The following is a 12153-nucleotide window of genomic DNA, read 5'->3' on the forward strand; positions in this document are numbered from 1 at the left end:
AATGTATTGCAAAAACATTTTTAAAAAAATTGAGTTATCTTCTTTTTATTTTTAAAATTTACTTTTCATTAAATTTTCAACAAGTTCTGTATTTTTCATAAAAGTCATGCGGGACTGCGGGGCTGCGGGGCTGCGATGTTGCGATGTTGCCCGTGTGCGGGGCTGCGGGGCTCTCCAAGGCTGGCTCATTGCGCGGCCATTCTGGTCTCAGCCCTGCCGGCCGTGGTCACCGTGCCCAGCCAGCTGCTCTTCACCCTCTCTCTGCTAACCCTTGCCTACCTTGGAAAGCCAGCTAGAGCTGGGTATAAAGGAAGAGAATACTGGCCCTGGGTGAGGTGTGGCATTAGTGGCACCTTCTGGGCTCCTGGGCAGGGGTCGGGGGTGGCTTTCTTGAGCAGCTGGGATCATTCATTGACTGATTTTTGGATAAATGAGGTGTTAGTGAGCTTTGATTCGGAAGATTGTGAAAGAGGATAAAGGGAAGACCTTGCATCCCACGGTCCTCAGATGTCAGTGTTTGCCAGCCCTGCAGAAAGGGCAGGGTGGGCGAGAGGACCTTCCATTCCCCAGCAAGGGCTCCGCCTGAGCCCCTTGTCCCCCTGGCTTGGATTAGGGAGAGCCGAAAGTGTTCTCACTCTCACCACCAAGTGCTTTGTATGCCTGTGGCAGCACCTTTCCTGTTCCAGTGAATTAGGGGAGTCTAGGTGATTGGAGGCTCTTCAGACCTGAAGGGGGTGGTTGTGTTCTCAGGGTGCCCTGTGTGGTTGGGGTGACCTTAGTCTGCGGACCATCCCTGGTCCGTCTTCCCATTTGTACTGGGTCCTTCCCAAGTGCTTCCCAGCTGACATCACTTTGGAGTGTCCGTGTGCCCGTGAGCCTGTGGATTATCAAAGGTGATGGTGGGGGGTGGGGGATTCCTGAATCTTTTTCACTGGAAACACCTACTTCGAGCCAAATGTTCTCTTAAAACAACAGGTGGCATCTCCCACCTTGTTCCCCACTTTTCAAAATGCTGGTGTGGCAGCGAGGGCCCCTGGTGCAAGCGGTGTCTGTGTGGTGCTGCCCCAGGCCTTGTGGGTGGGTGGTGGCCCCAGCCCTGCATGAGCACTGAGTGCCCGCCCCCACCTCCTTGCAGGGCTGGCAGTGGGTCTTGGCTTTGGGGCACTGGCAGAGGTCGCCAAGAAGAGCCTGCGCTCCGAGGACCCCTCAGGTGAGCCGGACCCTTCAGTGGGAGGGGCAGGGTGGGCCCTGGGAGGGTTGAACCTGTCAGCCCCCAGCCCCGCCTGTGCTCTGGGAGTGTCAGCCAGCTGGGCTGCATTTGCATGGGGTTCCACGTAAGTCCCTTGGGTGATGAGGCTGTTCATACAGACGGATTGACCTGCTTTAGAGGGGGTGAGGCTGGAGGCCCTTCCTCCTCCTGGCCCAAAGTGGCCACTTAGCCCCTTCCTTTTGGCTGCATGCACACCCACACACCTTCCGCACACCCGGACACCTCCTTATACACCCCCTGCACACCCACCAAACACCTACACACCTGTTTACACACCCTCCATGCCCACTGAACACCCGCACACTTCCTTACCCTCCACACACCAGCCCACCTCCTTACATCATCCACTCACCCACCTCATACCTGTACACCTCCTTACACACGCTCCACACACTGCACACCTGCACACATCCTTACCCTCTGCACCCCCACTGCACACCTGCACACCTCCTTATCCTCTACACACCCGCACACCTCCTTACTCTCCACACATCCACCTCACACCCTCCACACACCAATCGCACACCCTCCACACACCCACCTCACACCTGCACACCTTATGTACCCTCCACACACCCACACACCTCCTTACACACTACACACCCACCTCTCACCCACACACCTCCTTACACACCCACCTCTCACCCACACACCTCCTTACCCTCCACACACCCAACTCCCACACACCTTACACACCCACCTCACACCTCCCACCCACACACCTCCTTACACACCCACCTCTCACCCACACACCTCCTTACACACCCACCTCTCACCCACACACCTCCTTACACACCCACCTCTCACCCACACACCTCCTTACCCTCCACACACCCAACTCCCACACACCTTACACACCCACCTCACACCTCCCACCCACACACCTCCTTACACACCCACCTCTCACCCACACACCTCCTTACCCTCCACACACCTTCTTACACACCCTCCACACACCCGCACACCTCCTTGTAAACCCACCTTTTGCTGCTGCCCTACTCTCTGGGGGTCCCTGTGGCCTGCTGGTCTGGCCGGGTCAGGTGTGGCTGGGGACAGGGGAGGTGTGCAGGCAGATCCTGAAGGCTACTCCTCACCAGCCCAGTAACCTGGGGAGGCTGTAGCCTCTGCAGAGGCACCTCATCTCTGAAGTGAAGGTCATAGCCAGGGTCAGGCAGGTGGTCAGGTCAGGACACTCATCCCACTGAGGTTGGTGGCCCGCTGTGGCTGGACTCTCTGGAGAGGTTCTGCGGACGGACCACACTGAGGCTTCGGGGGTTCATGGCGCTGTGATGAGGAGTGGGGCACACTGAGCTTCTGCCGCCTTCTGCCCGTGAGCACCAGGCTGGGCGCCTCCTCAGGCCTCTTCAGGCATGGGGGCCGGGCCAGGTGGGTGCGAGGTCAGCCCAGCAGGGGCTTTCCTGTTAGTGGGGCCTGGGGTGTGGAGAGCAGCGCCAAGGGAGCCATCTGCTTGGTGGATTTTCCTAAACACGTTGGGAGTTCTGGGCCAAGTCCCCTGGCCCCGGCCCATTCAGGGAATATCAGCTCATTCTGGTATCACACCCTTCCACCCCCGCCTATGGGGACCCCCAGAGACACCCAGTGACTGGCCACACTGCGGTCCTCACAGCCCTGTCTGCCAGCCTGGGCTAGCCTCTGTTGGGGGCCCTGCCAGTCCCTGGACATCCCCCCTTCACCCACCAACGCTGCCTTCTGGGACGAGAGCACTAGTCCCTCCCACAGGCCCTGAGTCCTGGGGCACGGGCGGCATGCATGTCCTTGGAAGGGGCTGAGGACGGAGGGCTTAGCAAGGGTATTTTTAGCGCTAGTACTGAAACCCTCAGGGAAATGAAGCCTGGATTTCTCTGGAAGGAGAAGCCAGCCTTCCCCCACTGTCCTCTGCGGTCCTCTCCAAAGCTGGCTGTTCTCCAGACTACCTCATCCAAGCAGGGAAGAGGCCAGGCTGGCTCCACAGTTACACTTGGTGTTCTTTGTCAGGGACAGTGGTGACCCCAGGCTGGGGGTTAAGGGGCCCAGGCATCGGTAGCCCTGAGAGTGGGACCCGAGGCTTAGGCTGGAGTACGGTGGCCCTGAGCAGCCCCAAACTGTGCTCCAGTTTCCTGACCAGGCCCTGGCACCCTCTGGCCTGGAGGGCGCCGGCCACCCTGGCTGAGCTCTGCCCTGGAAGGACCTTTCCTGAGCTGGGTGCACGCCGCCGTAGCCCTGGACCCATCCCCGTTTGCTAAGTCATTCTCACAGCCAGCCCTGCCTGGGCAGGGGACATGCCTCCAGCCTGTGGCGTTGACCAGTTTTGCCGATGGGCTACCTGGGAAAGCCCCGACTGGGCCAGGCACTGTCTGCATCTCTCAGGAGCACTGCTGCCAGCCTAGGCCTGCTCTGTGTGTCATGAGGAGATAGACTGTCCCTCCTCTGGCCTGGGGCAGTGGCCTCTCCTAAAGGTTTCCCTCTCTGCCCGCCCCTCCCCAGGGACCCAGGCCCAAGCCCCCAGCCCACAAGTACCACAGGGCTGGGGGCGGAGGGGACATTGACTGCCTTTCCTTTGGCGCCGGCATCTGCTGCTGCCTAAGGGAAGGGGGTGGCCCAGGGACCCTTCTGGGCCCAGCCCTCTTGGACTGGCTCTGCCCATGGGTCATAGCTCAGCCTCCCAGGGCAGCTCAGCCTCTTCCCCCAGAGACGTTAGGTCTCCCACCTTCCCAGGGCCCTTCCTGCTATCTGGGAGCCTGGAGTGAGCCTGGCCCCTTTCCATGTGGCTGCCTGCACAGGTGGGCAGATGCGGGTCTTCTCTGAGGCTCCTCTTCCGGGCTGCAGGGCCTCCGTTCTCAGGGCGGCTTGCCCCACCCTGGTTTCTCAGGGGCCAGGCTGCACCCGGCTCCGGGGCAGAGGGCAGTGGCACGGTCACCTCTCTCTTCCCCTGCTGGATACCTGGCTCCGTGTGCCACCCGAGTGCCATGCCAGGCCTGAAGTGATTGGAGCTGAGGCAAGTGCTGGGTGCTGTGGGGGCCAGAGGGGAGGAAGCTGCACTGCGACCTCTTGGGGCTTGAGATCTAACTAGATTCACAGGACAGAAGGCAGGAGAAGGTGCGAATGTCACAAGGGCTGGAGACCTGGCGAAGAGGGGTGCTAAAGAGCTCAGGGAAGGTGGAAGGACTCGGAGCCCCAGATCTCTGCTCAGGCCTCTCTGTGCCTCTGGACAGGGGCACCTCCCTGTTTAGGCAGCACTGAGCTGATGGCCCAGGAGGGCATGGAAGCTAGAGGGGGCTCAGCTGCCCTGGGCCACACGGCTGCTGGCAGCTGACTTAGCCGGTCTTCTGCCGCTCCTGAGTCACGGCCCTCAGCCCTCCCACTGGTGGACTGGAAAAAGGCCACCTGCACCGTTGGGGTCACTGCATGCTCATGACTGTCCAGCTGGCTGCACTGAGCTGCAAGGGACCTCTGTGGGTGGAGGGGAGAGATGGGCACCCCTGGGCTGTGCTGCCCTTGGCCTGAGCACCCTTTCCTTGAGGACAGGCCTCTGGCTGCAGCCACTTGGCCCCATGTGCAAATGCACGCCGACCCCACAGGTGCAGCGGACCTTTGTGCAGTGCCCTGGGTGGGGGCGCACAGGGCAAAGGCTTGGCACCTCCTCACCTGGGGTCTCCCCTCCCATGCCCCTTCTAGCGACAGGCAGCACCATGGCCCTGCCACGGCCCACCAGGTACCCATGTGGAAGGGAGAGGCCCTGTGTGTGTGTGTGTGTGTGTGCACATATGTAGGTGTGCATGCCTGTGTGTGTGTATTGGGAGGCGCTGGTGTAGGGCCTGGGGATGCACCTCACACAGGCTTGGGGAGGTGGACATGGAACAGTAGTTAGTTGTGTTGCTGGTTTTATGGATGCCTGGGAGGCAAGACATTGAGCCGCCATCTGTGTCAGGCTGGGTTTGCCATCCTACTCCCAGACCCCCCCGAGTGCCATGGTGACCCCTCTTGCCCGCCCACAGGGAAGAAGGCTGTGCTGGATTCCAGTCCTTTCCTGTCTGAGGCCAATGCAGAGCGTATCGTGCGCACGCTCTGCAAGGTGCGTGGTGCGGCGCTCAAGCTGGGCCAGATGCTGAGCATCCAGGGTGAGTGGGCTCGGGGGCTGCTGCGCTGGGACTCCGTGGGCTGCTGTGGGGGTCAACTTCCAGGGCCGGGAGCAGTAGCCCCACCAAAGCTCAGTGGGCAAGATGTGGGCAGGCTGGGGAGAGATCTTAGAGGATAATAGGCCTAGTCTCCAGGTGGGTGGCTCTGGGTCCAAAGAAACATGGGAAAAAGAGCAGAGAGGAAAAATTGTTCTCTAGAGGCGGTCAGAACACAGGTCATTTCAACATTTTACTATATTTTATTTTCCAAATTTCTTTTGTAATTATGAAAAACTCTGCATGTTGCATGTAAAAAGCCCACCTTCTCAGGTCGCTGGGCTGAGGCTGGGGCTCTGGGGACACTGAGTGGCTGAGGGCATTTGTTGTAAGGGCTCCGGTCTTTCTGGCCTCACCTGTGCTCCTGGTGGGGAGTGTGTGGTGGCCGGGGCGTCCCAGAAGTGTGCCTGCCCAGCTCCTGGGCGAGCACTTTCATCCCCAGGTTGGCCCTGTGTCACTCTCCTGCCTTCCAGATGACGCCTTCATCAACCCCCACCTGGCTAAGATCTTTGAGCGGGTGCGGCAGAGCGCGGACTTCATGCCACTGAAGCAGATGATGGTGAGGAGCCAGGGACTCTGCCTGCCCTCTGGGTCCTCGGCCCCCACTGGGTGGAGGAGACAGACTTGGGGCTTCTCCAGGTGGCCCAGGCAGGATTGTGCTCAGAGCCCCTCCCTGGTCCTGCCCTCCAGAAAACTCTCAACAACGACCTGGGCCCCAGCTGGCGGGACAAGCTGGAGTACTTCGAGGAGCGGCCCTTCGCCGCTGCGTCCATCGGACAGGTGCACTTGGCCCGCATGAAGGGCGGCCGCGAGGTGGCCATGAAGATCCAGGTAGGCAGCCTGGTGCGCAGTGCCTGTCCCCATGGGGGCTGCAGGGGGCAGAGCTGGGGCCTGGCTCATGAGTGCCTCTGTACCCCACGTCCCACAGGGCACTCTCTCTCCTGGTAGGGCCATATGTGGTGTCCTCTGGCCCCAGTGCCTGGTTGGCACCAGAAGCTTGGGAAGTATTTGCTAAATGAGTGGCTTTGGGGGCACGGAGGGGCTCCCAGCAAGCTTGGTTTGGGATGTGCAGGGACAGGGGACAATTGATTGCTTTTGGGGCCGGTGCTGGTGGGAGGGTGGCCCTGAGATGTTCCCGGGGGTGAGGCGAGGCAGGAGTAGAAGGTGGATGACAAGGCTGTGATGGGGTCCAAGGATTACAGCAGCATGGCTGGGTCTTAGCTCTGGTCCTCCAGGGTGTGGGCTGGGGCCAGGACACAGCTGGGAAAGCCAGTGGGGGTTAGGGAAGTGCCCCAGGCAGGGCCACCCATCTCCCTGGGCTAACTCCTCTGCCCTGCCAATACTCCGCAGTACCCTGGCGTGGCCCAGAGCATCAACAGTGATGTCAACAACCTCATGGCCGTGCTGAACATGAGCAACATGCTTCCAGAAGGTCTGAGGCTAGGTGGTTGGGTCAAGGGCAGGAGGGGGTGGCAGGCATCTGCGTCAGGTTCTGGGGCCAGAGGGGGCCTCCCTGCAGAGCCCCCTTCCTCGCTGATGCCCTCCTCTCCGGCCCAGGCCTGTTCCCCGAGCACCTGATCGACGTGCTGAGGCGGGAGCTGGCCCTGGAGTGTGACTACCAGCGGGAGGCTGCCTGTGCCCGCAAGTTCAGGTGTGGCCCCTGCCCGGGCCCCTTGCGTGTTGCCACCAGGGAGGCAGAAGGGACCATGTTCAGCAGCTGGTGAAGGCCTCTCTGGCTCTGAGGGGCAGAGGGCTGGGGTTGCAGCCTGGGCCGAGGCCACATCCTGCCTGGGGTGAAGGAGGGCCCTCTGCCTGGTGGGGTGTGTGTGAGGGGGTGATGTGGAGGGCCTGTGGCTAGGGCGTGACCTCCTGCCCCTACCCAGGGACCTGCTGAAGGGCCACCCATTCTTCTATGTGCCTGAGATCGTGGATGAGCTCTGCAGCCCGCATGTGCTGACCACAGAGCTTGTGTCCGGCTTCCCCCTGGACCAGGCCGAAGGGCTCAGCCAGGAGATTCGGAACGAGGTGCGTCTGCGCCAGCAGACAGGTGGGGCCGGGGTGGCCCTGCTGTGTGGCTGTTTGGTGACCTAATGGTGTTAGCCGGGGACTTGGAGCCCTGAGGTGCTCCCTGGGGGTGAGTGGCGTTGAAGTAGCACCAGTGGGATTTAGGGGGACACAGGGGAGCTGCTGCCTTCCCTGGCCCAAGTGACACTGAGAATCAAACAGTCCCACAGGGTACGGTGGGTAAAACAGGAGGCAGGGGCTTCTCTGGCCCCAGTCACCCAGGGCACCAGGCAGTGTGGTGCCGCCTGATACAGGCCCTTCACGCTGTCCACAGATCTGCTACAACATCCTGGTTCTGTGCTTGAGGGAGCTGTTCGAGTTCCACTTCATGCAAACAGATCCCAACTGGTCCAACTTCTTCTATGACCCGCAGCAGCACAAGGTGAGCCCCAGGGTGGGGGCACCCGCAGCCAGGCCTGAGACCTTCTCTGAATGGGGCGCGTGAGGCCCTGGCCTGCCCCTTGTCCTGGGAAAGTCAGCAGAGAGCTCAGGGCTCCGGGAGTGGGGATCCTCACCGCCCTTTGTTGTACCCCCTTCCTGGCCCCACACCTGCACCATGGAGCAGCGGGGCCAAACTTCTCCTGGTGTCTCTGTCCCCAGGTGGCTCTTTTGGATTTTGGGGCAACGCGGGAATATGACAGATCCTTCACCGACCTCTACATTCAGGTAACAGGAGAGGGGCCCTGGCCTTGGTCCATGTTTTTCTGAGGCTGGGACAGGATGCTGGGGGACTTGGGGCGGGGAGAATGACTGGGTTCCTGCCCTTGTGTCCCCAACTGTGCTGCCTGCCCCTCAGGTCTGGTGACAGCGGGCATTTAGGCTGACAGCTGCCAGGCGTGTCACCGCACTGGCCGGGGGCCTTGTGCAGGGAGAGGATGAGGGTAGGGTGGGCCTGAGTGTGGCACTTGGCTCCCTGGGATGTCGGGAGCTTTTCTTTCCATGCTGCCCACGGGTCCCCTCCTGTGCCTCTCCCCAGATCATCAGGGCTGCTGCCGACAGGGACAGGGAGACTGTGCGGGCAAAATCCATAGAGATGAAGTTCCTCACCGGCTACGAGGTTAAGGTGAGCAGGGTTGCGGGGGATCCCCGGGACCTGCCGACCCAGGGCCCAGCTCCCTGTGTAGGAATGGATGAAAGCACAGCGGGCAGCTGCCCTCAAGGGGCCCCCAGAGCCTGGGCCTCCTTGGGCATGGTCTGAAAGCTGGGGCCTGCCCCGGCCCATGCCGCCATGCTGTGCGTGAGATTTTCCGAGTGGTTCAGTGAGTTGGGGACTCAGGGGACTTGTCATGAAGCTCTTGTTTCTGCCTCTCACTCTCGCCCACTTATGGCTTGGGGTCAGGGCTTGATTGAGCCAACGTGCAGAGCAAGTGGGAAGGGAAGCCCCAGTCCTGCCCTCATCGAGCCTCCGTGGGGAGAGTCGGAAGAAGCCTCAGAAGCCTTTTAAATAAAGGCGAACGTCTGTGCTGGTGCTGCCCGAAGCCACCCACAAGGCGGCATTTTCCGCTTGCTGCTTGACAGTGGGGAAGGAGTTAAAGAAATCCAGGTCAAGCCTTGGGTTTGCCGTCTGGTAGGAGTGCCTTTTGAGGCATGTCAGGATCTCTGAGCCTCCCTTATCTCAGCTGTAAGCCCTCAGCGGGCAGCAGCTCCCTGCCACCTCTTCCGTATGGCCACTCGCACTGACTTGATTCCTGGCCCCCCATCCCTCTGACCACCTCAGGCTGTCCCTGGTGGCAGCTCTTCTCCCCTGCTCTGCTGCTGGCAGGTTCCTTAGGCTGCTAGTTCCTGTGGGCAGACACAGCCGCTGGATGTGTCTTGGGTGGACTCTGGCAGACTCAGACACGCATGGTGGGAGGCCCTGCCAGCTCAGGCCCGCGGACTCTGTTCTTTTTGGCCAGAACAGTGTTTTGTTAAAACTTGGAATGAGTGCCACGAGGAGGGACGCATCCTCTGCATTCTGCCACAGGCCCCACCACTCCCTTTTGTATTGCATCAGCCCAGTTCATGTTACCCTCGTGTTCCCGGCCCCTGTGGGTTTGAGTTTATGCCCATTACCGTGATGTAATCCAGTTTACAGCAGAGTTTTGAGTGAGAACTCAGCGCTCTGGGCACTGTGGGAGGAACCCAGGCTGGTGGAGGGCTCTGTTGTCTCGCCGCCATTTACCCTTCCTCTCCTGCCCCAGGTCATGGAAGACGCCCACTTGGATGCCATCCTCATCCTGGGGGAGGCCTTCGCCTCCGATGAGCCCTTTGATTTTGGCACCCAGAGCACCACCGAGAAGATCCACAACCTGATTCCCGTCATGCTGAGGCACCGTCTCGTCCCCCCACCCGAGGAGACCTACTCTCTGCACAGGAAGATGGGGGGCTCCTTCCTCATCTGTTCCAAGCTGAAGGCCCGGTTCCCCTGCAAGGCCATGTTCGAGGAGGCCTACAGCAACTACTGCAGGAGGCAGGCCCAGCAGTAGGGCTGCGGGCCACGCCCGGGCCGGCTCCAAGGGAACTCTCTCCTTCAGACAGGCCAAAAACCAGTAGGGAGGTGGTGGTGATGCTCTTTTTAACTCCTTTGCCCAATAAGAGGGGGTGGCTGCCTGGAGCCCCATAGCCAGTGTTTCCCACGGTTTCTGTTGCTAAATGGTTGTAGGGTGAGAAGTGCAAGAATGAAGATGAAGACCACTGCTCGGTCAGTCTGCCTCTGAGTGTCCTCTCAAATAAGTAGATGAAGATGAAAGGGCAACTTTGTTTTCTTTTTCCTGACATGAATGTTAAGCAGAAGGGAGAGTCCTTACTCCCTTCCAACCTCTGTTCCAGTGCAAAACCCAGAAACATGAACACGGATACAATTGTGGGATTTCATTATCTGTGTAGTAGGGGTGTGTGTATGTGTTTCTAGAGTGAGATTTGTGTTTTCTGCCCTTTTCCTCTCCAGCCGATGGGCTGGAGCTGGGAGAGGTGCTGATGTAACAGTGCCAACAAGTGCTCCTTAAGCCTGTGAGGCCCAGGCCTGTAGGGCTGGCTCTCATCTTTGACAGCTGAATGTTTCTGAAGAACTGCTGCCCCATGGTGAGGGTGGGAGCAGCAGAACAGGGAATGCCAGACACAGGCTGGCTGCTGCTGGAAAGTGGGGTGGGACTTCCTTCCTCGGTCTGGAGAGGCACAGGTGTCACCAGTTCCAGCCAAAGGCTCCTCACAGGTTCTGTGAATTTTTGTACAAGTCTTGTAATGATCGAATCAACTTGTTGCAATTTAATAAAAATGCTCGTGGGAAGTGCTTTGGCGCGTGTACTTCTGTATTTGGTGTGTGTGTTCTGTATTCTGGAGAATGATGACCCGTATCTTCTAGCTCGTGGTGGTGGTGGTTTCGTGACCTGATAGAGCAGGCTCAGTGTCACAGCCCATTTGCAAGGTTTGGGCCTGGTTCAGCGTGCGGCTCTTGGCCCCGAACCTGGAAGGCTCAGCCCCGTTCCCTGTAAGAAGGGTGGTGGGGGTGGTGGAGAACAGGAGGAGAGGCTGCAGTGTCACTGCCCCAGCCCCCAGCAGGCTGTACCACACTGCTGAAGCAGCTGTATCCGGTGATGGTGGCAACTGGGAGGACAGTGACACCTGCCCGCAGGGCTGACTCCGGTCTGCATCACAGTGAGACGTCTCCTCTCTAGACATCAGCTGCAGTTGAGGACCACTTCCTGCAAAGTGGCTTTTCCTGGGGCCAGCTTGATTCCTAGGTAACAGGACACACTGGACACTGAGCTGGGGCCCTTCCTACAGACCTGTGAGCCATTGAAAGTGCAGCTGCAGACCACAGAGGCCCAAAAGAGGCTTTGAGAGGTACAGGCTTTCAGGGTTCTTAAAACGTAGTTTATGAAATTTGGGATTGCTGAGTAACAGACCCAGTGGGCTCCAGGACAGGATGGAGAGGTCCGGGTGGTGTCCGTGAGGCTGCCTGGCTAGCAGTGGTGCCCAGCACCACTGGCAGATCCCTGGCAGATCCCAACTCTTGTGGCTCTCGTAAGGGTATTTGCTGTTATTTAGCGAACTCTGCAGCGCTCAGATCTGAAGCCAACGCCCTGCAGAGTAAACAGCAGGGGCAGAACCCAGGCCAGCCCCAGTCAGGGCTCTCACAGCATCTTCCTCTTAAACAAGCCAAACAAGTCAAGCAGCAGCATGCGGTGGGGGGAAGGGAAAGGAGAACAGAGAGCCAGCATTTGCTTCCCCAGGAACCACGACCGTAACTGCTGGGAGAGGAGGAATTGTCTTTTTTTTTTTTTTGAGGCGGAGTCTTGCTGTGTCGCCCAGGCTGGAGTGCAGTGGTGATCTCAGCTCACTGCAAGCTCCGCCTCCCTGGTTCACGCCATTCTCCTGCCTCAGCCTCCTGAGTAGCTGGGACTACAGGCGCCCACCACCATGCCCGGCTAATCTTTTGTATTTTCAGTAGAGATGGAGTTTCACCGTGTTAGCCAGGATGGTCTCAATCTCCTGACCTCGTGATCTGGCTGCCTCGGCCTCCCAAAGTGCTGGGATTACAGGTGTGAGCCACCACACCGGGCTGAGAGGAGGGATTTTCTAAGGGAAATTGGAATACGGTTTGTGTGTCCTAAGTCTGACAGTCAGCTGAGGACTAGAGCCCTCCCTGTGAAGACAGTGGGGATCACT

At 59.4% G+C, this 12153-nt stretch overlaps 1 protein-coding gene across 10 annotated transcripts in view; it reads left to right on the plus strand.

The window, feature by feature from the left end:
• The window catches only part of COQ8A (coenzyme Q8A), a 45587-nt gene extending 34812 nt beyond the window's left edge, over window positions 1–10775 (plus strand). For all 10 annotated transcript variants that reach the window (XM_015450718.3, XM_074037924.1, XM_005541024.5 and 7 more), the window contains 11 exons: window positions 1136–1210; window positions 5266–5388; window positions 5916–6001; window positions 6133–6273; window positions 6793–6874; window positions 7000–7093; window positions 7326–7467; window positions 7781–7888; window positions 8107–8172; window positions 8483–8569; window positions 9687–10775. In XM_015450718.3, coding sequence (XP_015306204.1) covers window positions 1136–1210; window positions 5266–5388; window positions 5916–6001; window positions 6133–6273; window positions 6793–6874; window positions 7000–7093; window positions 7326–7467; window positions 7781–7888; window positions 8107–8172; window positions 8483–8569; window positions 9687–9971 — 1289 coding nt within the window. In that variant the 3' untranslated portion in view covers window positions 9972–10775. The remainder of the gene's footprint in view (window positions 1–1135; window positions 1211–5265; window positions 5389–5915; window positions 6002–6132; window positions 6274–6792; window positions 6875–6999; window positions 7094–7325; window positions 7468–7780; window positions 7889–8106; window positions 8173–8482; window positions 8570–9686) is intronic.
• Window positions 10776–12153: the final 1378 nt, after the last annotated feature.

The sequence above is a fragment of the Macaca fascicularis genome, chromosome 1 (assembly GCF_037993035.2).
Source record: "Macaca fascicularis isolate 582-1 chromosome 1, T2T-MFA8v1.1".
In the NCBI taxonomy this organism is placed as follows: Eukaryota; Metazoa; Chordata; class Mammalia; order Primates; family Cercopithecidae; genus Macaca; species Macaca fascicularis.